At 36.4% G+C, this 24,396-nt stretch overlaps 1 protein-coding gene across 7 annotated transcripts in view; it reads right to left on the bottom strand.

Moving 5' to 3' along the window:
* Window positions 1-1,846: 1,846 nt before the first annotated feature.
* Window positions 1,847-24,396, bottom strand: part of KIAA0586 (KIAA0586 ortholog) — a 108,915-nt gene continuing 86,365 nt past the window's right edge. For 6 of the 7 annotated variants that reach the window (XM_072838741.1, XM_072838742.1, XM_072838740.1 and 3 more), the window contains one exon: window positions 1,847-2,190. In XM_072838741.1, the coding sequence (XP_072694842.1) occupies window positions 2,039-2,190 (152 nt within the window). In that variant the 3' untranslated portion in view covers window positions 1,847-2,038. Of the gene's footprint in view, window positions 2,191-19,080; window positions 19,234-24,396 lie in introns of all 7 variants that reach the window. The other variant, XR_012036682.1, reaches the window with a different exon arrangement.

The raw sequence follows: 24,396 nt of genomic DNA, 5'->3' as shown, positions 1-24,396 counted from the left end.
AAATGAGAAACCAAGGGAGTGATGTTTAAAATGAAGCAGCATTCACCCTGTCTAGAGATTTGTAGATGAATGGCAAATACCAATTATTATTATTATTATTATTATTATTATTATTATTATTATTATTATTTAAGATTTCATTTATTTACTCATGAGAGACACACACAGAGAGAGGCAGAGACACAGGCAGAGGGAGAAGCAGGCTCCATGCAGGGAGCCCGACGCGGGACTCCATCCCCGGTCTCCAGGATCATACCCCGGGCCAAAGGCAGTGCCAAACCGCTGGGCCACCAGGGCTGCCCTCAAATACCAATTATTAAACAGAGGATGGCATTTTCCCTCTACTTGTTTAATGGGAACTGTTACAAGCAGAACTGTCCAAAAAGCAATACCAAAGAAAAATAGGTTCTAAAGTGAAACCTAACTCATTTCAGTAACAGAGTATCAGAGAGAAGCTGGAGGAACTGACATAAGAACTGTGTGTGGAAGGCTGACACATTTCCATAGGTTCTCAAAACTTCTGTCTTCAGTGAGAAGAAATTCTCAAACTCTTCTTCAATTCCCCAGGAGGTGGGCCCTTCTAGAAGCTTAAGGAATTCTACGTTGCTCTTGAGTAATTCTTAACTTTGAATATACATTTTAACCACCTGGAAAGGTCTTTTCTCTTTTTTAATACCAATGCCCAGGCCCTATCCCATATCGATGAGGCGGGAATCCCTGAGAATGGAACATAGGCATTTTTAAAGCTCCCAGAGGCTCTACTGTGCAGCCAAGGCTGAGACCCACTAAGCAACCCAGAAAAATGCTGAGAAAAGTCAAGGATGACTGGAGTTACCGTGTGTTTGAGCTTCAGTTGTGACAGGAAAAAATATTCAGGGAGATGAGTTTTGTGGGGTTTATTTCTTTCTTTTGTTAATACTAGGCTACCCTGCTTCTCATTGTGCTTACCCTCTAGTGCAAGATAAATTCCTCAAGATAATGATACCCACCATTTCCTGAACTCTCCTCAGTGCCAGGCACTGTGCTGAGTGCCACCCCAACATTATTGATAATCCCTATTATCCTGCAAAACATGTATTAAACCCATTTGCCCAGATAGCTCTGAAGAAGGGACTTATCCGCCCCTATCACAGAGCAAGAAGGTGAGGAAAGTGGAACTAGAACCTACATGTATCTGATTTCAAAGCTATGCTTTTGTTTTCTTTTATTTATCTATGCTTTGAAAGGTAATCTAGTCACATTTCACAGGTTTGTAAACTATAAAGGTTTATAAGGTATATGTAAGGAATGAAAAAATAAACCTCTCATAATTTTTTCCTGTCACCCTGAAGTTCAAATACACAGTGATTTCAGTCTACTTGACTCCTATCACCCAGCCACTTGATCTCCATCCCCAGAGACAAACTTAGCAGTTTCTCATTTATCCTTCCAAAGATATTTAACGCATACCTACACAAATACATGTCTGTAAGTGTATGTATGTGTACACACCACATATTGGGTTCCTCCTCCCATTGTAAATGATGGGAGCTATGTTGCCCATGGCTTTTTTCATTTTAACGATATTTCTCAGAGACAATTCCACATTGACACAAATATTTTACAATTCTTTTTTGTACTACATAGCATTCCATTGTATAGATATACCATCACTTTTTCAGTCAGTCCCTTATTGATAGGTGTTATATTACTGCCAAATATTTGAAATGAATAGCCTTGACCAACATCATTTCATAACTACAGGCAATTATATCCGTAGAATAAATTTTCAGATGCCAAAAGTCATGCCCTTTCCACTCCTCTATGCTGCCTCAGGATTCTAAGAAATAATTCAGACTCAAGATGATTGGTCTTTAAATTATTTTATTTAAAAATTTTACCTAACTATCCAAATTATGCTTTTTACTTTCATAAAAATTTAGAAATTATTTTTCAGAATATGCTCAAAACCCAAAATTGTCTGAGACATGGTTTTATACCAGAGAAAAATGACTTCAAAACCAGTGGCACACATATTATGCTGGCTCTCCCTTCCCTTTCAGAAGGTGTCTGTTCCTGAGGACTCTATGTCTTCCTGGACGGTGCTAATGCTTGGGGATTGAGAACACTTCTCCAGTTTCACTGAGGGCAGCGTCACAGACATCATGGCAGGTGACGGCTCTGAAGTGGTAAGTGGTACTGCTTTACCACCTGTAAAAAAGGAGAAACGCATTCAGCTAAACAAGCATATCCTGAGTATTTACATACATTTAAGTTTTCTTACATAATATGGGGGAATCAAAACAAGTATTGCAGGTGAGGTCATTTCCTTTCTCAAGGAGCTCAGAGCTCAGAACTTGTCAGAGATAAGTTCACTCCTATCCTAGACAATTATAGACTTTTATTTTAAAAGTAAAGTATGTTATGTTCTGAACATTTATGTCCCGCCCAACATTCATATGTCAAAATCTTAATGCCTCATGTGATAGTATTAGGAAATGGGGCCTTTGGGAGGTGCTTAGAGTGGAGCCCTCATGACTGAGATTTATAAAAGAGGTCCCTCAGAGAGCTTGTTAGCCCCTTCCACCATGTGAAGACATAGCGAGAAGGCGATGGCTGTGAACCAGGAAGAGGCGATTTGATTTTGGGCTTCTAGCCTCCAGAACCATAAGAAATAAAATGTCTGCAGTTTATAAGTCACCCACTTGGTGGTATTTTGTTATGGTAGCCTGAGTGGACTAAGACAATAACAAGTGCCAAAAGTTGTAGTACAAATGACAAATGCCAGGTAAGACCACGTAGGGTAAGAGCCTAGTCTCTGAAACCCAAACTTATCCACTTACTGTGTGACAAATTGTTTCGTCACTCAAAATTTCAGTCCTTCCATGTTAAATGGGTTAATAGTACCTACCTTGTAGAGTGTAATGAGGATAAAGTAGTATTGGTAAAGAATTTGACAACAGAGCTTAGTACTTAGTAAGTGCTCAAAAACTGAGAATTATCAGTACCACTAAATGGTACTGTTTAGTATAGTATTATCACTACTATCATTACCATTATCAAATGAACAGCTAAGTCCAATTTAAAAACACACTGGAATAGCCCTAAAATAAGGGTTTGCTATTAAGTTACAAAAAGAACATGATTTTTTTTTAAGTGGAAAGATATGAACTGCGTGAAAACCATCTGAAGTCAAAGGTTACCAAGGCATTTTACTCTTTATCCTATTCCTACAAAATGGATGCTTAACTCAGGATTATGTCATTAATGCTCATTTCTTTTTTTTATTTTAATTTTTATTTATTTATTTATTTTTTATTAATTAATGCTCATTTCTGAGTGCCTAAGAGTACTATGCTATTGGTTAACAGAACTGATAGCAGGGAAGCAATTTTAAAGGGAAAAACCATAACAGGATCATTCAAATATCATTGACACTTGACTTTGGAAAGTATTTTTCTCTGTAAAACAGACTTTTCTTCATGATCTCTACACTTAACAAAAAACAGAAAAAAAAAATGTCCAATCCATGGATTGAGAGTAGTGGGAGGCAATAGAGAAGCTAGCTAGTAGTGGCAGAGGCAACACAGTCTGGGATGAAGAATTCATTAATATGTTTTAAAAAAAAATCCTGAGTTGATCATAAATGTAACCTATCTGCCTATACCCTAATTCACTTCTTTAAGTTTTAAAGCATTCCGCCTAAGAATATGAAGAATGCCAACTTGGTATTAAGACTACAAAAATCCCTGTTTCAAATTTTATGGGTTTACTATATATACATAAGGATAATAAGCATCTTAAAAACAAATTATCTTTAACAATCTTAAAGAGATCCCTGAGTCAATAGCCATAGTAATTTTTCTAAAACTCTTTTATATTTTTCAAGTAGTTTTCACGGTAATAAAGTGGAATTCTCCATTACATTTTTATAAGAACTACAGTAAAAGTAGACTATTTTGGGGATTTCAATGATGACTCAATCACAGCTGTCCAAGATGATCATAATATTTGTAAAAGCCAAATTCCTTTCACATTAGGAAGTCTTACAAAGACTTTTAATATTATACCATTCCTCTTTGTTACTTGTGTTGATTTATTTTCTTTAATAAAAGAGGGACAGGTAATAAGATTTGGCAACATTATAGCATATCACAAACTAGAATACCACACTATAATCTTTTAAGAAGAAAACAAGTCTTATGTCAATTTGAATAGAATAAATATTTTAAATAAGACTTTTTGAAATTTAGCTCTGTCAAGATATGATAAAAACTAAAATTAGCAGAGACAAAGGCAGAGGGAGAAGCAGACTCCCTGCAGGAAGCCTGATGAGGGACTTGATCCCAGCTCTCCAGGATCAGGCCCTGGGCTGAAGGCAGTGCTAAACCACTGAGCCACCCAGGCTGCCCTAAAAAAGATCTTTATAGGACATAAGTGTTATTTAAATATTCTGTCATTTTACAAAGTCACAATACAGAGCACACAAAATAACCATAAAAGTATACAAGATTAGAGCTTACTCATCAATAAAGTAAAAACTAACATAGAGTATAACTAAGGCCAAGAGCAAAACTAATTTTCAATCCATAAAAGTTCAATGTTACCTTCCCCTAATTATCAAGAAAATTTTCATTCCTTTAGTTAATTGCCTGCTTGTCAAAACCCACACTGATACCAGATATTCTTCTTCTCTGTCTTATCTCATGTCACAAAACTTCTTTATATGTAACATTAAATTACTGACTAAATTGCTCAATGATGTAATAAGAGCTATAACTTTTTTTTTATTTCAAAGAAATTTACAAGTCTCAGAGAACATATTAAATTCTATCACTGCAAAGTTATGCTATTTCTCATAGTGCTTTATATTTATACAGCAATTCAAAATTTTGCAAAGACCTTTTCCACATCACCTTACCTCATCCTGACAGTAATTCTGGGAGACAGACAAGGTGACTGAGGCACAGAGACATTAAAATAGGCTTTTCAAAAGCATATTCTCACTACCTAAACATCCCTACAAGCCTACTGTAGGTATGGAGCTAAGATGTTGAGAAATTCACAGATGGAAAAGAAAAAATCCTTATCCTCAAGAAGCTCATAACCTAGGAGCAGAGATAGACGTATACAGCAATACTTAGTTTTAATGAAATGGAAATACCAGTTGAAGTAGGATTGAAAAGGTGTGGAAGGTGATGAGCGAAAAGAACAACAAAATAAAGTCAATATAAAGTCAGTATGTTTGGGTTTTGTTTTTAAGTCAGTATGTTAAAGGAACTCCGTTCTTTTTTTTTTTTTTTAAGATTTTATTTATTTATTCATGAGAGAGAGAGACAGAGACAGAGACATAGGCAAAGGGAGAAGCAGACTCCATGCAGGGAGCCCGATGTAGGACTCAATCCCAGTACTCCGGGATCGTGACCTGAGCTGAAGGCAGATGCTCAACCGCTGAGCCACCTGGGCATCCCAAAGGAACTCTCTTCTGATATCAAAGTACTGATTGATTGGCTTAGAGGAATGGTGAGAGAGAAGGCTATAAAGGAAGGTCAGGGTCAAGTTCTGTCAACGATGATGAGTCACAAAAGATTCTGAACAGAGGAGTAAGATAACCAAATGTATTTTAGAAAAGAGAATTGCAATAGCAGTGTGCAAAATAAGGAGAGAGGAGTGAGGTCTATGCAAATGGTCCATGTAAGAACTGATGATCCTTACCAGTGGAAACAGACTCAAGATATTTTGGGGGAAGGCTTATCAGAACTTATAAAGAATTGAGTATCGCTCTGAAATTACAGGGTTAGTTAACTGATTAGGCAGTAATAAGAACACAAGCCTGAGGCTATGGGGGTATAAAGAGGTGTAGAGATACTGGGATCAGTTTTATACCTGATGAAGGTGAATGCCTACAAGACATGTGAATGGACTTTTCCATCAGACAACTGGAATTAAAGGTGTCAGAGACTGTAAGGCAGTTTTAGAGAAAAAAATAGCAGTTATCTATACAGATATAATAGAGTAGTGAGAACAGTGATCAGCTAGGGAGAAGAAAGAGGCTGAGAAGAGAATTGATGACAAAAATATAAGGACAAAGAAAGGTGAATGAAGACAAAATAAAGAAAAACAAAAGGGGAAAGGGAGGTAAGTAGGAACAGACCCAAGAGTGAAGAGTCACACAAGGTAACAGATGGTTAAAAAAAAATAAAAGTCTAGTACAATTCGTCTAATTCATAACTAGTAGCACTGAGACAACTCACTGCTTTTTTGCATTATACCAAGTACCTCCATTACCCAAAATAAAAAAAATATATATATTACTTTAAAAGGTGGTTAAGATAAATTCCATTCATGTAATATGCAATGGTAAGGGTAGGTAGGAGAGGAACTGTAATGATGTTGCAGCTCAAGTTCCTTTATGATAGGCCAAGTCTAAGGTCCAAGTGAGATTTACTGTCCAGTCACTTGGGAACAGTCCCATCCAAACTGTCAGTGTGAGGCTTCTGGAACAAAGCAGAGTTGAGATCATTTATCTAGCCACTCAGCAAATATCAACTAAGCACCTACTATGTGCCAGGCACTGTTCCAGATTTTGAAGATATCAGCAGTGAGGAAAACAAAGGCTCTGATTCCACTGCTACCATATTCCAGCTGAGTATAGGGTAAATGACAAACAAGTAAGGAAAACAAACTTATGTCAGGAGGTAGTAAGTACTTACAAAGAAAAATAGGTAAGGGGTAAGATAGTGAGTGATGAGAGATTTTAGGAAAGCTGTGTAACTTCTGCAAATCCTAGTTTTCTCATCCTTAAAATAAAGATGAGTACCTTCCTCAGGTTTTTTGAGGATTAAATGGGATAATGCATATGCAGTATGCTGTATAGTTCTGGCACTACAGAAAGTACTCAAAACAGATTAGTCTTACTTTTAGGTAACTGGAAAGGAACTATCCCAAGAGGCAGTGACCCTGAGAATGAGCTGCAAAAGACAGTCTGCCTTAGAGAGGGGTAAGAATGTTTCACTGAAATACACTAAGGAAAAAACCCCCACAGGTCTAGAAGGCCTCCAAATAGTTAAGCTATTTTAACTCAAGTAATTATGTTTCAGTTGATGAGTTAAGTCAATAAAATGAATCAAAAGGTGTTTGTAAATGTGGATCTGGAGAAGCCTTTTTTAAAAAATACATTTTTTAAAGATTTTATTTATTTATTCATGAGAGACACACACAGAAAGAGAGAGGCAGAGACATAGGAAGAGGGAGAAGCAGGCTCCACGCAGGGAGCCTGACGTGGGACTCGATCCGGAGACTCCAGGATCACGCCCTGGGATGAAGGCGGCGCTAAACCGCTGAGCCACTTGGGCTGCCCTGGGGAAGCCTTTTAGAAGTGTTCATTTACTTTTTTTGTGAACAGTCATTTCAAACTCTAAAAGAGAAGTTTTTAGACGGAATATTTTTAAAAATCAGGCAAATGAGTGTTACCAGGCAAAAAGAGTAACCTTCATATTTAGTTACAGTCCTCACAGAGTCTAGGTTTTTTTTTTTTTTAAAGAAAAAAGACATCAAAAAAAAAAAAAAAAAGAAAAAAGACATCATATCTTAATAAATCATCATTAAAGCAAACATCAATTTTCTGCCTATATTAAATGTAGTTTGATGCTTTTAAAGTTTGACTTTTTAAATTTCCAGTCATGTCATTACTCTATGATGTAATTGTTTCAACAGCTGTTTTCAGAGTTGTTTTTTTTTTTTAAAAAGAGACTACTTGATTCCGTAGGTGTGCAGTACATCATTTAACTTGGTATACATTTAAGCTGGGATGCCTGAGTCAGACCATGTATTTGAAACTTCCTAAGATATTTTAGTATCTGTTTTAGATGTTTCAAAATCTTTTTTTTTTTGCTTTAAAAATATTTAAAATTCATAAAGAAATTTTATGTTTGATGTTGGATTTATAGTACTAAGGAACAGAAAACTTAAACTAATTTATTCTAAAGAATACAAGTAACAATATGGGATTTTTAACTTAGACCTTCCCTGTATATTGTTATTATATTTCTAAAAATATGCATAACTTTGTAAAAGTTTTTTAAATTTAGATAATGTATTTCTCATGAGCAGGTTTCAGATTCTGATTCTAATCCTCAAACACTTGGTAACTCACTATTCTCTCTGTTATTTGCAAACCGAAAGGAATCCAAACAAAACATTCTCTCCTAAAACAACATGAGACAAGCAGAGCAAAGAAGAAAAAGTTTCCTCCATAGCTTCACAGAAGAGTACAGCATCTCAAACTCTTCATTCAGATTAAGTAACACATGAGGCACACGTGATATGTGTGAATTTGTGGCATTCTTCTGAGTGGATGAACAGATAGTTGAAAGACTTTAAATTGCTTGAATTTAAGTTTTTCTACATGAAAATAAAGATTGGTTTCTTATAAACTACAAATTTAAAAATAAAGTTGAAAATGAAACAAATGTAATCATCTTGAATCCATGTACAAGAAGAATCTTAACTCAGGCCATACGGATGAATGGCCAGAGATCTGTGAATGCCCTGGAAAATTATGCAAATTATTTTCATCCAAGTACACTCTGGGAGGGAGACAGATGGTTATAGCTTTTGGTGCTCTAAAAGGGGTCAAATATTTAAGAATCACTGCCTTAAAGGATAGCCCAGCCATTACATGCAAGTGAATCAGATTCTTTGAGCTGTTCTTCCAGCAGCAGTGGTGAAATACAGGAATTCCTGTCCTGTCAACTGTGGATGCCCTATTCTCTCCAAGGGTGATTTGGTAATTTGCACTTACCAAACTGCATTGTAATTATTTGTTTATGTGTCTGTCACTTGCTCTGAACAAGATATTCCTTAAGAGCACAGACTGGGACTTAGTATCTTTGCTGCCTGACTACGACAGTAGGTACACAGTAAGTATCTGTGACCTTATCATCTCTATCATTATTTGCCTGAAGGTCTGTTCCTGTTAAATATGTGCTGCAGGAGGACAGTGACTTTGTCTGATTTACCTCTGCATTCTACAAAGTGTTAGCATAATGGTAAGCACACAGAGGGCCTTGAAAGGATTGCTGAACCAAGCTGATTTGCTTCCACCTCAAGAGTCTGTGGTTTCTCACAGCTAACAGCCTGCTTAGATTCTAGCTGACCAGACCCTGTCTTTAAAATCAGCCCTGAGTTCCAGCAATGCAGTTGCTTCCCAGCTGTCTGTGAAAATGTTACAGTATTTCAGCTGTATTTTATTGAGTTCTTGAAGCATTTTTCCTGTCCACCCTAGGCTCATCTACCCTTGCTTGAATTCCTTGTTTAAGCAGCTGCTAAACTATCCTGCTGTATTCAATTCTCCTCACATACTTAACCCAGCTCTGCAGATTTTGCAACATCATAGCTTCAGTGTTTGAGAATACTACAAGTTTTGATGAAGAAGGTGCCCAGTCATTTGATGTCAAATACAGTATGCAATATTTTATTTACCTCTGCTCTCTAGATTAGTCACTATTAAATATTTCTTTCCTTTTCCATGTTTAAAGGGTGATTTAAAATGTTACTATAAAAAATAAAATGTTACTATAGTCTCATTTCATAATGTTTTAGACATATAAATCCTACTGCATTTCTTAAGTTTACTATTGCTTCTGTTTTTAAAACAAGTTGACAAATGCTTATTTTGAAATGTGTAATTTAGGATAAAAATAAAGCAGTTCCTATAGGAAGAATAAATGTATTGGCACCTGTAAAAACAACTCCAATTCTTTTTCCTCTAAAAAGCAATAGTTAATGTGAAAGGTTTGTTTCTTCTTATGCCAGGTTCCAGCTGCTTCACTTTGTTTAAAACTGACTTCAAAGTTTAAACACTGTCCTGTCCCAACAAATAACCTCCCCCAGATGGAATTATCTTGAGTACTATCCTCAGTGCTCTGAATACCACACCTGCAGCCTTTTAATTCAACATTTTATAAACTTTCCAAAGGGAAATGAAACATTTTTTTCTGTTCCCTAACTTGTGCTTTTTGGGGGGTTTAGTGCATGGAGTTCTATTATCTGGGTAAGTTTATAGATATTTTAGAAGAATTTAAAAAGTATAATTAATATCTCTACTGTGGTGATTATTAAGAGAAATTATAAGAAAATGAAAAATCTAAGTACCTGCAAGCTCAACATTTTTTTTAAGTAGGCTCCATGCCTAAGGTAGGGCTCAAACTCACGACCCTAAGATCAAGAGTCATGTGCTCTGCCGAATGAGCCAGCCAGGCACCCCTCAACAACTTTTATAGTAAAATCTCACCTGTACATACAGATGCAAGATACAGATCGAGTTCAATTTGTGTCTGATCCATATCACCTGATGAAGCTACACTGAATTTTTTTTTGTAAGAAAATCAGTAAAGCCTAGAAATAACCATGATTCATTCCTATTCACTAAAAAGAACATAAACTATATGCACTCCCATAGTTAGGCTCATAAAACCAAGTATACTGGAAGCCTGATCCAATGGCCTTAATATAAAGGAGTTAAACAGCTGAATTTTAATGACTATCAATAGGAAAATACTTGACCCAATGGATTATTATCTTTATGAATCAAAAATTAAGGGAAGGGGGAAACAATCATTAGAAAATTTGCAATTTGTGTTAAATAAAAGAAACTCATGGACCATTTCTTCCAAGGTTAAAAGTTTTTACAGATTTTCTTACTTAAGGATTTAATCATTACAGAAGTTTAGAATTTCACTTCACCCTAGGCCAGACTGGGGCATATTACCCAACACAATCTATGTGAAGCAACCAATAAAGTTGTCAGAGAACACAGAAGAGCATAACACTGTTAAACCAAAGCCACATTTTAATATTAAACTGAAACAGGCTGGGAAAACCTCTTTCTGGCTAGAGAATTATGAAGTAGAGAAAAGTTAAATAACTGAAGAAAGAAATCTATAGCCCATGTAGTCCTCCGGCTAACAGGATACGCTGGGCACCAAAGGCATATGCCCATGTTAATGGCAGGCTGTCAATCTGTGCTCTGAAATGCAGGCAATCAATAACTGTCAACATTCCTTGTTTCAAACAAATTCTTAGGGCAGAATGATTTGGAAAAAAATGTGTAGGATGATAACATCAGTATTTTTTGTTTCTCTAAAATAAAAATCAGGCTTTTCTCAAGTTACCATTATTTCACACAAATTTCAGATGCATTTGGAAGAAGATATTTAAGTGACATGATTTTTAGCATTGCATCATCATTTAACTGAGCAATAGGTTTTCACTGATGACAAACATTCATGTTAAGCTATTGTAATCACACTGTCAGAAACCTAAATATTAAACATGTTAAATAATTAAGTGTAATACAGGTTAATGAAGAAAAAAGCTTTAAAAATAGTTTCAGAATATAGTTTTATAAAGGTAAGATTAAGGGCAAATACAATGGGTGACGGGCACTGAGGGGGGCACTTGACGGGATGAGCACTGGGTGTTATTCTGTATGTTGGCAAACTGAACACCAATAAAAAATAAATTTATTATTAAAAAAAGGGCAAATACAACTTATTATATATTGACAACCTGCAAGTAGACCAAAATATTTAACTTTGATATTGTTTTTTTAAAAAATCTTTAAATTCATTACAACTGCTTACTATGTTACTATATGAGACACTGTGTTCACTTCCTGCCCTGTCTCTATGTTTGAGAGTAAGAGAGGGAAAGGTTTCTGCTTAGCTCTATTACAGCGACCTTTCTGATTCTACACGGCATCTATATATATAAAGGTGAACACAACAGTATCAATCAGTACCATTTCAGAGGCCCCTTTCAGTGAAGAACGTTTTCTTTTCTTTTTTTTTTGTAGCAAGTAAAATTAAGTGACAGTCTGTTCTGAAGTGATTACTTCAAAGACCAGAATTTAAACTTACCTATTGTGTTATGGTAAGAAATAAGCAATGTCATCCCCTTTCATATTAAACAAAACTGGGTGGAAACTAAGAATAGAAAAAGAAAACCTACCTTAGGTCTAGCTAGTATTCAATTAAAAAAAAAATTATGTGTCCATCATGATTTAAATGAGGTGTTGTAAAGGCCACAAAGAGTAAGACATTGTCTTAATTCTGTTTAATTATAAAGATAAAATTAACACAGAGCAGACTGACAGCAGTGAGCAGATCTTCCAATTAATGTGCCTGTTCCACTTCAAATATGAGGGTTTAAAGACTAATCATTAATTGAGTTCTCTTTTAACAGCATACCACTTCTAGCTGTTAAAGTTTCCATCCTGGAACTTGAATTCTTCTTCAACTCTTGGTAACTTCTCTCTGCCTCTTCCTGTTCTGTTGCCTCCTTTTTAAATTCTCTTTAAGAAGGTACTTTATATTATACCTGGCTGGCTTTGGAGAAAGGAGCTGCAAAACCTTTCTCTAAACCAGTGATTTTCAACAGAGGGTTGGGGTAGGGGAGAGGGAAAAGTCTCAACCACTTTCGGGGCTTTTTCAAACTAACAAGGGCTCCCTTCCATTCTAATAGGCCCACACTCCAATGGGGGTGTATCCCATAATGGGACTTGCTGCTATAATGAAACACTCTGCTAAATTCATAACAGTCTAGGGACACCTGGGTGGCTCAGTGGCTGAGCATCTGCCTTTGGCTCAGGGTGTGATCCTGGAGTCACAGAATCGAGTCTCACATCAGGCTTCCTGCACGGAGCCTGCTTCTCCCTCTGCCTATGTCTCTGCCTCTCTGTGTCTCTCATGAATAAATAAATAAAATCTTTAAAACAAATAAATAGGGGACCCCTGGGTGGCTCAGCAGTGTAGCACCTGCCTTCGGCCCAGGGCTTGATCCTGTAGTCCCGGGATTGAGTCCTACATCAGGCTCCCTGCATGGAGCCTGCTTCTCCCTCTCCCTGTGTCTCTGCCTCTCTCTCTCTCTGTGTCTCTCATGAATAAATAAATAAAATCTCTAAAAATAAATAAATAAATAAATAAATAAATAAATAAATAAATAAATAAATAAATAAATAAATAAATAAATAAAAAATAAATTCATAACCTAAATGTGAATTTTATACAAAATTACATTTTTGGAATAAAAAATGAGTATTTTTCTCTAATACTCAGATTTTTTTCCTTAATAAAAGTATTGAAGCTTTCAAAAACAATGGCTTTTAAAAAACACAACAGCTTATTTCTGCTTTATTAAAACAATGAATTTTAACTCAAAAAGTGACAACTATTTTATTAATCCAAACCAAAGCATACTTCAGTCTTATCTTTATATCCAACAAAGCTGCATTAGTAGTAAAAACAGCTAACTTGAAATAATATGCTAAATCTGTTATTTTTAAGATGCGCCTTCAGTAAGCCATTTCATAGGCTGAAGTGATTTACTGCCACGCTAGATTTTCATAAAGGACAATAGGGTGGTTGGCTGGCTCAGTGGGTAGAGGATGTGACTCTTGATCTCAGGGTTGTGAGTTCGAGCGCATGTTGGATGTAGAGATTATTCAAAAATAAAATCTAAAAACAAAAGGTTTCCCTCCATTATTCTTCCCTATTTTTCCCTAAGATGCCTAATTCAGTCCTTTAAGTATGGTTGCTCAAGAAATATCCAGCTGACTGATGTTTCTGAAACCATTATATCAAATGGATACACTACTCTGTGATCTTTTATAGGTCATTGGTCATCTGGATAATGCACACTTTTTTTCTATTCATTCTACACTGTAGTATGTAAGGTAAGAAAAAGTTTCCAAGTAATTGACAGCCAGACACTAAAGTAGAGAGTCAGCTTTAAGCTAGTAGTTAAGAGCACAGGTGTGGAAGCTAAACTGCCTGAATGCAAATCACAGTGCCAACAGAAATTAGCTGTAAGGCCTAGGAGAAATACCACCACTTGGGACACCTGGGTGGCTCAGTGGTTGAGCATCTGCCTTCCAGCTCAGGACATGGTCCTGGGGTCCTGGGATGGAGTCCTGCATCAGGCTCCCCGTAGGGAGCCTACTTCTCCCTCTACCTATGCCTCTCTCTCTCTCTCTCTCTCTCTGTCTCTCATTAATCAATCAATCAATCAATCTTAAAAAAAAACACTTTGTGGAGTATTACCATTTTGTGCTTCAATTTCCTCTTCTATCTCATGGGTTTCTTATGATCATTAACAGAGACAATATATGTAAATAAGTTTTATTTTGTAGCTTGTGATAATTTTCTAGCTTTTCCCAACTTACAAAAAATCGTACCTGTTAGCACAGGAACAGGATATTCCTGTTTAAAAATATTTTAAATATTTAAAAATATTTTTAGGCAGGGAGACCTTTTGCTGAAAAGAAAAAGTACTGCTCACATATTACAGTGAGAGAGCAATAAGGGATCTCAGAGATCAACTTATGCTTACTAATGAGGAAGTCAAGATTCAGAAAGGTTCACTGACAAATCAATGTCAATGATTTGTCAATCAATAATAATATGTCTAATAATATGTCAATGACATATTATTAGTAAAGACTAAAGCCCATAGCAAACATTTCTTTCCCCACCTTCCAACTTTTTCAGACTCTTCTACTAGGATATGTCTTCAGATACTAAAACCGGTAAGAACTATCAGAAATTATATGTCCTATTTTTAAAAAATTATCAAGGAAGGAGATACAGGATAATGTTTAAGAGTATAGCCTTTGCTTTCAGAATTGGACTACATTTGATTCCCAAAGCTCTGCCATGTACTATGTACATATCCTTGGGCCAAGTATGTAACCTCTCTGAGCCTCAGGTTCCTCAGTTAGAAAATGAGAATATTATCTACCTAGTTGGGTTGATTATGGATCTTAGCATAAGTATATCACATATAGGAAATATACACAGATGACACCTATTATATGTTGTTGATGTTATTATAAAATTCTACCAAAACTGAGAGTCTTGATTTCTGTAATAATTTCTCCTAACAGTAAAAAGAAAAAAAAAAGTGCCACTATCTCAATATCAAGAGTTGTTTATTGTCATTTATTCTTGTAATGAATAGCTGGCTCATAATCATACTTGTTGAGTGAGGAGGTTTACTGAAAGGGTGAGTATTATGCTCTGCAGGTGAGGAGTAAGTTGGCAACACAACCTATACCCTGGCCAACATGATTTAAAAACTGCTTATCAAGTTTGTTGCCTCTTAAATGTCCCCTTCCTACTGGTCAAAATGGAAGAAACAGCACTCATTGGTATTTAAGTCAAAGGATGAAAAGAAAAAATTTCCAAACATTTGATCTGTGAATTTATATAGAAATTAGGAGTGGGTAACATTGGCTAAAAATTGAGTCATAAATTACCTGCGAATATAATTTATCTTTTTATCTTTACCACAAAGGACGAATGTATTAATTTTTATTTAATGTTTAAAGATATCACAAAATCAAAACAAGTGATCTGAGAATTGGAAATGAAATCCAAGGCTGAGAAAGCAGGGATACAGCTCAAAAAACTTTAAATGAGGGCACACAAGGTTACTGGGATTGTATCATTTGTACACTATGCTTCTTCCAAACACTCACTTTATTTTGATACTTATTTTATTTTATTTTAAATGGTCAAAAACTTGTAGCTAAAAAAAACTAAAAAAACCAAAGTCTTGTAACTGTATGGTGCCAATTTGAAAGAAGGCTATGTTGTAATATTTCAAAAAGTGGTATTTAAGAGGATAGCAACCTGGGCTTTACAATGTTTGTACTCTTATTGTAAACATTTTTTATATTGGACAGAAAGTTAATCTTTTCATTTTTAATACTATCTTTAGTAAGAATCACCTGTATAGCAATACTTAAATCTATAAATTGTTATATTATCATTTTAAACAAATTCTTTATGGATTACTTAAGAAAACTGCATAGGGCTGTTAACTGCAAAATAATAATATAAATATGAAGTCTCCTAATAAATATTTTAGGCCACAGAAGAAGAGTTTCTAAATGGGTGCCATCCAGAATATGAAACAAAAAAGCTAATAAGGTGAAATCTAAAACTAGTAACCTCGATCTTAAGATACCTCAATCTTTTACACCAATTTGAGTTCACTGGGAAAAAAAGGACCATTATTAGAGTAGTTAAAAATATATAAAAAGAAAATAAATTAACACCTTTAAACAAATAATCTGGCCAGATTAGGTTACTTTTTAGGATATCTCGATCTTTTACACTAATTTGAGTTCACTGGGTAAAAAAAGGAACCTTATTAGAGTAGTTAAAGATATATAAAAAGAAAAGAAATTAACACCTTTTAAACAAATAATCTGGCCAGATTAAATTACTTTTTGGCTGCATATCTAATAATAGAATTTTAGAAATAGTATCTTGGCAGCATAAAAGCTTATATTCAACTGCCAAGAAACTGATCGGTAATTCAGAAAATAGATGACCCACCTATCCTGAACGTACACCATGCTTTATTCGCATAGTGTACACCTAATTATTAAAGTTCATTAAAAAACACTTAAGTACTTGAATGTATCGCTGTGGGGTGTTATGACAAAGAGTCCCTGCCTTTTTGGGGCAGGAATGTCTAGAGGAACATTCCAACATTAAAATTTGGTTGAGAACTGAGAGATTTGATGTTTTAGTAGACAACTTTATCTACAATGCACTTCCTGTTGGTTGAATAGCCTGTGACACAGCTACTAAAACACATTCCTCTCAGATAATTCTTTATAAAAGCATGCCATAACGGTTTGAAAACTAAAATAATCTTAAAAATTACACTAGGTTTGCCTCGTGAAAGGAGTCATATATTCTGTATGATTTCATTTACTTACAGTAAAAAATGCCCAAGAGAACTAATCTCAATCCTTGCGGGGTGGAGGTTGTTACAAAGGCAACATGAGGGTGGCTGCAGGGTGCTGGCAATGTTCTGCGTGCTGGGTATGGGTTATAAAAGGGAGCTCAGTTTTTGAAAATTCTTTCAGTTCTATACTCGTGATATGGATACTTATATCTCTATGTATATTATACTTTCATAGAAAGTGGAAATCGAAAAAAAACAATAGATTAGTTTCAGCAATTGAAAGGTGATTCCTTTTCAGTTTTGAACTGTTTTCCAAGGATTGAGAGAGCCAAATAACTAACTTTACTAACCTTTAACATCAAGTCACAGGCCATCCTGCTAACAACAAAGACAAATCTCTTTCTGTTTCTTTTCTTAAAATTTTGAAGTGCCAGAAAGCTGAAATTATTTAGAAGCAGAAGGTGAGTTTTTGTTGTTGTTGCTTTAATTTGACTCCACAGGACTTACTACAGAGAGGGTACTCGATGCTCTGTGACAAGTAGCCACTAAATTTCTTTGAAATCACAAACTAGTATCATTTTACCTAATCTTGAAGGCATTTCTAAAATATTAATACAGTCTGTAAAAGTCATTTAGTTCTTTCTTTTTGGTGCCAAAAAGGTTTGCTGTTTCACTTTATGAAGCAATGACATCACAGCTACATTTAAACTCAACTCCTATTCAATAACTCGTACAACTTTAATTACACAAGGTCACAGACTGTTACAGGTCACTACTATCATATTCTTATAAGTGACGTTTGATGGCTAACAAAGCTGAAGGCAAAGTAACTCTCTAATAGTTATTACTAAGCAGTTTGAACTCAAATGCTTCTATAGATTACATACAGAAAATCCATTTTCCAAGATGGAAATCCTTCCTAACTATGAAAACTCTCAAATTACGGCCTGTGACTATCACTAAAACTACACTGTATTATTTGTGTAGCTTTTATAGTGGGTTTTGCCATATCTAGCCATTCCTCACTAAATTTGGAAGCAAAAATTACATGAGACAGAGTGACCAGTTTACTTCCCTAAGCCAGCCCTGGTAACTTTTGAAAAAGAGTGAAAGAATGAAAAATGAGCTTTCCAATTCAGGAAGCCACTAGAAAAGAAGAACACTACCATTCCATATCCTAAAATTAGAGCTTTAAAGATTTTCTGTTGACTAGTAAGTTTTGGGTGTGAAGGGGTGGAGAGGGGAGGGTGGACTTCTGCTCACTGTACACACGACACCAATGGGAATAAGGGCCAGTCCAAGTTCTCCGTTACCATTACTCTGGGTAATAGTTCCAAGCTGTGAGGCACAGCTGTATAGGCCCTGCCAGCAAGGCCATCGCAGCCGTGTGCTTTGATAGCGTGGGGCCCTGAAGTGTCAGGATATAGAGAAGGCAGCAGTTGTTGGCTGTGAAAACAGTCTGATACAAACCAGATGGGAACTTACTAGATGGGCAACACAAAGGAAAACAATTGGCTTATTCAACAAAGTCAGGCCCCTGCCCCAGAGAATTCTCAGAAGACAATAACAGTCACCCAGAGTTGATGCAAACAAGAAACAGCCATGTGGTTACAGTTTAAAGAATTGTTTTTCCTCAGACTAAACAAAGTTTTGATTTCTAATTCTTGTATTCATTAATTGTAGTTTGGTGTAAGACTTTTCTGTCAGAACCACATATTTCATTTATATAATATATGTACTTTTGTGACACCAGGAGAAATATAGAGGGACATAGAAACTAATTTTGTGCTGTTTCCCATGAAGTGTCATGAGCATAGGCTTCGCTCTTTCAAGAAACTGGGAAACTTAGAAAATGATTGATCATACTGATGCAGTAATTAGAAAATACTCAACATAGTATTTCCAGGACTTCCTAGGTCTGATCTGTTGTAATGTAGGCAGAATGACACAAAATGCAATAATCACAAGGCTCTTGGAACTACATTTCTACCTAAAGTATTTTTTCTGACTTCATTACATGGGAAGTATTATGGAAATTATATTTATAGGATAAAAGTGCCTGCATTCTCCCTAACCTGACTGTGGGAAGCTCATCACGCTAAAGAGTGGTGCCTGTCCATTCAGAGTTGACAAGTACAACCAAGATTAACATTTAGATTTTAAGATACCTTTTTGGCAAGAATTCCTTATCAAGAAAATTGAAAAATCACATCATTTTCATGCACACATTTGCACATATTTTATAATTAAGTAACCTGTTTTGTTTTGTGCATTTATAATAATAAAAAATGATAATTAGGTTTCTTAGAAGAGATGTATCAGCAGAACTATAAAGATTACCGTGGCACAAGACACAACTGGGGTTTCCCAATTTGCATTGGCTGCATTGGACAGATTATTTTCACTGACTCTTCCAAACCCTAAAAACTGAGGTCCAACACTTAGAGACATCGTTCCTGTTGCATTAGATCTTTCATCCTTTGCAAGGTAATTCTGAAATAATCCAGAGAAACAAAATTGGAGTAACAACTTTGGTGTGTAGGTTGACTCAATCATAAGCATTTCCAGCCCTACGTGGTTCCCTCTGCACTCTGCTGCACATCCACACACACTCACACACCTCTTTTTTTTTTTTTTCCCCCCAAAAGTCTAGATTAGTGCATGGCAACAGTGCTGGATAACTGACCGTTTTGATTAAATCTAACTACCAAACCCAAGAAATAACTCTGTGCTTATATTATAAGCTAAATTCCCCTGTTAAAAAGTAGGAAAGGAAAAACTTTAACAAGTGTTATTTACTGAAATTCAGAATAAATGTGTCACTCATCAGTGAATCAATTCTGTTAAAAGTTTTTCTCATCACACAGAATCAACTCTTTTATAAAATGATTAACAAAGGCAGTTTGTCTTGGATTTATCAGTGAATGTATTTGATAGACTTTGGGTTAACTTATGGAAAAAAAGGAATTGGTATCATTTCTATTATTAGGCACACTGATAATTATACACTTCTTCAGAAACTGCCCATTTCTACCTTAATGGGGTGCTATATATATATACATATATATATATATAGAGAGAGAGAGAGAGAGAGCCTTTTAGGTCACACTGAGCAGTCTGGATTTTATTCTGATGCAGAAAGAAGTCTTTGGGGGATTTTGAGCAGGGAGTCATGTGATCTGATTCATATTTTTAAAAATATCACCCTTGCTTTGAGTGGATAGTAGATAGGAGGGGAGCGAATATGTATATAGGAGAGAAAGTTCTCAAGATAATATTAAGGTTGAAAAATATCACACCTAGAGAAGGTAGGAAAGTTAGCTGGTATCAAGTCACTGAAAAAAATCTTGGTCAGTTTTATTAGAACACTGAAAACCATAGTATCGAGCAATAGAATTTAATAACCTCTGTAAACATTGGGATAGTCTAAGAGTAGTGAGGCTACTTAACCTCTCTGAGCCTCTGTTTTCCCATCTGTATAATGAAACCACCAACAACAATAAAAACATCTGTACATATTTACAAGTTTGCTGTGGAAATGAAAGAGTTGTCAGTTGTAAAGCATTTGACAAATGTTGGTTTCATCATTGCATGTTTGGGAAGAAACAGACCTACCATACTTGGTAATGACTGTGTTCTGTCCTAGCATACCTAACTCTATGCAAGATATACTGACCAGAATATGGTCAAATTAGTAAAGAGCTTGGAAACAATCAATATACTATAAGGAAGAGTAAAAGGAACATAACATGCAGACTTTGGGTTATAACTGCTGCCATCAAATACCTGAAACACTGTCCCACTGAAAGACCTGTTTCTAACACCCAATAGGAGAGAACTAGACCTAACAGTGAGAAGTTACAGAGAGGCAGATGTTAACATAGAATGATTAGTGCTTTCTAGCCATAAAATGTACAGCCAATTAGCATGTTCCTTAAACTGCAGGGTGATCATCTGTTGAGTCTACTTTCCCTTTTAAACCTGGGATGCTTCTCTTTCCTTTTTATACTCAGTCCTAGAATGATCTCATTCATACCCACAGCTTTTTTTTTTTTTAATTATTTTTTTTTTATTTTTTTTTTATTTATGATAGTCACAGAGAGAGAGAGAGAGAGGCAGAGACACAGACAGAGGGAGAAGCAGGCTCCATGCACCGGGAGCCCGACGTGGGATTCGATCCCGGGTCTCCAGGATCGCGCCCTGGGCCAAAGGCAGGCGCCAAACCGCTGCGCCACCCAGGGATCCCCATACCCACAGCTTTAAATAGCATCCATACTGTCAACTCTCAGATTTATATCCCCAGTCTCAACTTCTTCCCTGAGCTTTGATAACAAACTGCTTACCTGATTTTTCACTTGGAGATCTATCAGGCTTCTCAAACTTCACATGCCCTTCACAGAATGACTAATTTTCTCTTCAGTGTTCCCAATAAATAGCATCATCATTCACCCAGTAATTTTCGGAAACTTAGGAGTAATTAATCCTTGCCTCTGCTTTCTATTACACTCCACATCCGATTCATTTTAATAATTTTTAAAAAGATTTATTTATTTATTTATTTATTCATGAAAGACACAAAGAGAGAGAGAGAGGCAGAGGGAGAAGCAGGCTCTGTACAGGAAGCCCAATGTGGGACTCAATCCTGGGTCTCCAGGATCATACCCTGGGCTGAAGGCAGGTACTCAACCACTGAGCCACCCAGGGATCCCTACTTTAATAATTTGTGAAGTGAACTCATTCTTCAGCAGCTCTATCAGGTATATATATCATCAACATACAGCCCACACCTGACCACTGTGACACCTCCACCAGGGCCCACGCCACTATCATCTCTTATCTGGAATACTGTAACAATCTTCCAGTTGGTCCCCCTGTTCCCAGTATTGTCTCCCTATAATCTGTTTTCCAGCTAGCTGCCAGGAGGATTTTTTTTTTAATGTAAATTAGAATTTACCATTCCCCTGCTCAACCCTTCCACAGGAATCTCATCACGCTCAGAATAAAATCCAAATTTCTTTCCAGAGGCTACAGGGCTCTATGTGATCTGCTCTCTACATCTCATTTCTCATTTCCTACTACTGCCCCCCTTGCAACACTCCTCTCCAGCCACACTGGCCTTCTTGCTGGTCTTGGGCACAACAAAGTCATTCCCATCTCAAAATCTTCATTCTTCCTACTCCTTCAATTTGGAATACTCTTCCCCAGATGTTTGCAAAATTTCCTCCTTCACCTCCTTCATTCGCTGCAAATGTTATTCCAGAAAAAACTTCCTCAACTAAATGATTTATTTTTTTTAATTTTTAATTTTATTTTACTTATTTATGATAGGCACACAGTGAGAGAGAGAGAGAGAGAGAGAGGCAGAGACATAGGCAGAGGGAGAAGCAGGCTCCATGCACTGGGAGCCCGACGTGGGATTCGATCCCGGGTCTCCAGGATCGCGCCCTGGGCCAAAGGCAGGCACTAAACTGCTGCGCCAACCAGGGATCCCTCAACTAAATGATTTAAAGTAGCAAATCACTCACCTTGCTTCCTTCATTATTCATGACCCTGCTTTATGATTTTTTAATTGATGCTGGTAGAAAATGCAAATTGATATTGACATTATTTTTTAAATAAAGCAATACCTTTTAAAAAATGTTTTGCTTTTTATATGAAATTAGTTTCAAACTTGGAGAAAAGCTCTAAGAATGGTATAAAGAATACCCATATATCACTTACCCAGATTCAAAATTTTTAACCTCTTCCCCTGTGTTTAAGGTTGGTGTGATTCTTCCCTGTGACTATATTCAGGTCATGCACTCTTGGGCAGAATATTACATAGGAAATGTATCCTGCTCAGATATTCCATCTGGAAGCACACAATGTTTATCTGCCCCCTACAGTGTTATTAATTTTGATTACCCAATGAAAGTACTATCTTTTGTTCTCCTTCTCAACTAATGAACAAATCTGTGAGGAGATACTTTAAGACATGCAAGTATCTTTCTCCTCATTAAAATTTCCCTTTTTATTTAGCATTCATTGATGATTCTTGCCTGATCTAATCTTTACTGAGATCGTTGCAAAATGCTGGCTTTCCAATATTAGTGCTCTTTCCACATTTGCCAGTTGACACTTGGCATTCTTCTGTAAACCCTTTATTTTTTTTCACAGCACTTATTATCATCTAAAATTTTTCTAATTTTATTTACTTATTTACAGGGATTTTACCTGTTACATTTACCACAGCATCCCCAAGGTTTGGAACAGTACCCAATACATAGCAACTACTCAAGAGTGAACAAATGAATGGGTGAACAGACAGAAAGAGAAAGAAAATTGTTAACAAAGCCCCTGCAGTAGGTGGGAAAATAGCCATTTAATATATTTGATCCAATAAACACTTACTAGGAACCCACCATTTAAGGTGCAGGTAGAGTGCAGGTAGTGCAGAGATGAGTGAACTAACCATTGTCTCTAGGAAATGTACATCCTACAGAAGGAGAAAGGCTGTAAGAAAATACTCCTACAAAGTAGGATACTAATGAAGGCTAAATGACAAATAGTATGGGTCTTTCGAGGATACAGAGTAGATCAAGAATGTCTGTGGGAGATGGGGAGGTTGTGTCAGAGGGCAGGGCAGGGGACAGCCCTCAGTAAAGACATTGAAAAAGGTGGAGGTGAGGGGGTGGGGGGGGGCGGAACTTAGGAAGTACAGGCAGGAGGAGGATGAGGGGTTGAGAAAGAATACAATTATGAAGCATGGATGGTTACAAGTGACTTGAAGTATCATCAAGCCATCCCTCATTCCATAGATGAGAATAAGCAATCCTGCTAATTCTATACCCATTCCCTCTCTTCTTGTCTTTCTCCTTTTCTCACCTGAATGCCATCACTAACTTCCTATTCTTTCCCCTTTTCTCCTTTCCCACTTCATTGTCTCAGCAAACCCCCTTTTTCCTTCTTTCTTTTTTCTCCCTTCCTTTCTCTACATTTAACTCTTTTCTTCTTTCAGGACTATACCTTTCTCCCTCTCCCTTTGTCAAGAGTAGAATGAGATGGGATCAAGGCTGAAGTGGGAGAGTTACCTTTATAGAGGGAAAAAAGCACAACTCTTTATTTAATCCAAAAGGAAAAAAAAAAAAAAGGCCTAAAGTAGAGCCATAAGAAATTTGGGCTAGGGATCCCTGGGTGGTGCAGTGGTTTAGCACCTGCCTTTGGCCCAGGGCGCGATCCTGGAGACCCGGGATTGAATCCCACGTCGGGATCCTGGTGCATGGAGCCTGCTTCTCCCTCTGCCTATGTCTCTGCCTCTCTCTCTGTGTGTGACTATTATAAATAAAAAAATAAAAAAAAGAAATTTGGGCTAGAGTAGCTATAAATGTTCACATTTGAAAGAGTAAACCTCAGAAATGCAAAAGCATGTATCAAAAAGAGAATTGAGGTATACATTTGGAATTAAGAAGGAGAGAGACTAGAATAGGTGCTATCTGGGGCTTAGTTCAATATGAAATTAATAAAAGAATTACTGGAGAATGGCAAAAGTCCAATTTGCTAACGAGCAACAATTGCACAAATAGCATCATCATCCGGCAGGACTTTGTGACCAGAAAACAAAATCAGAAACCCTTGGAAGTAGGAGGAATGCAGAGTGGGGATTAGCATAGATCAAAG

Source organism: Canis lupus, chromosome 9, assembly GCF_048164855.1.
Source record: "Canis lupus baileyi chromosome 9, mCanLup2.hap1, whole genome shotgun sequence".
NCBI lineage: Eukaryota > Metazoa > Chordata > Mammalia > Carnivora > Canidae > Canis > Canis lupus.
This window is presented reverse-complemented; position numbering and strand designations above follow the sequence as displayed.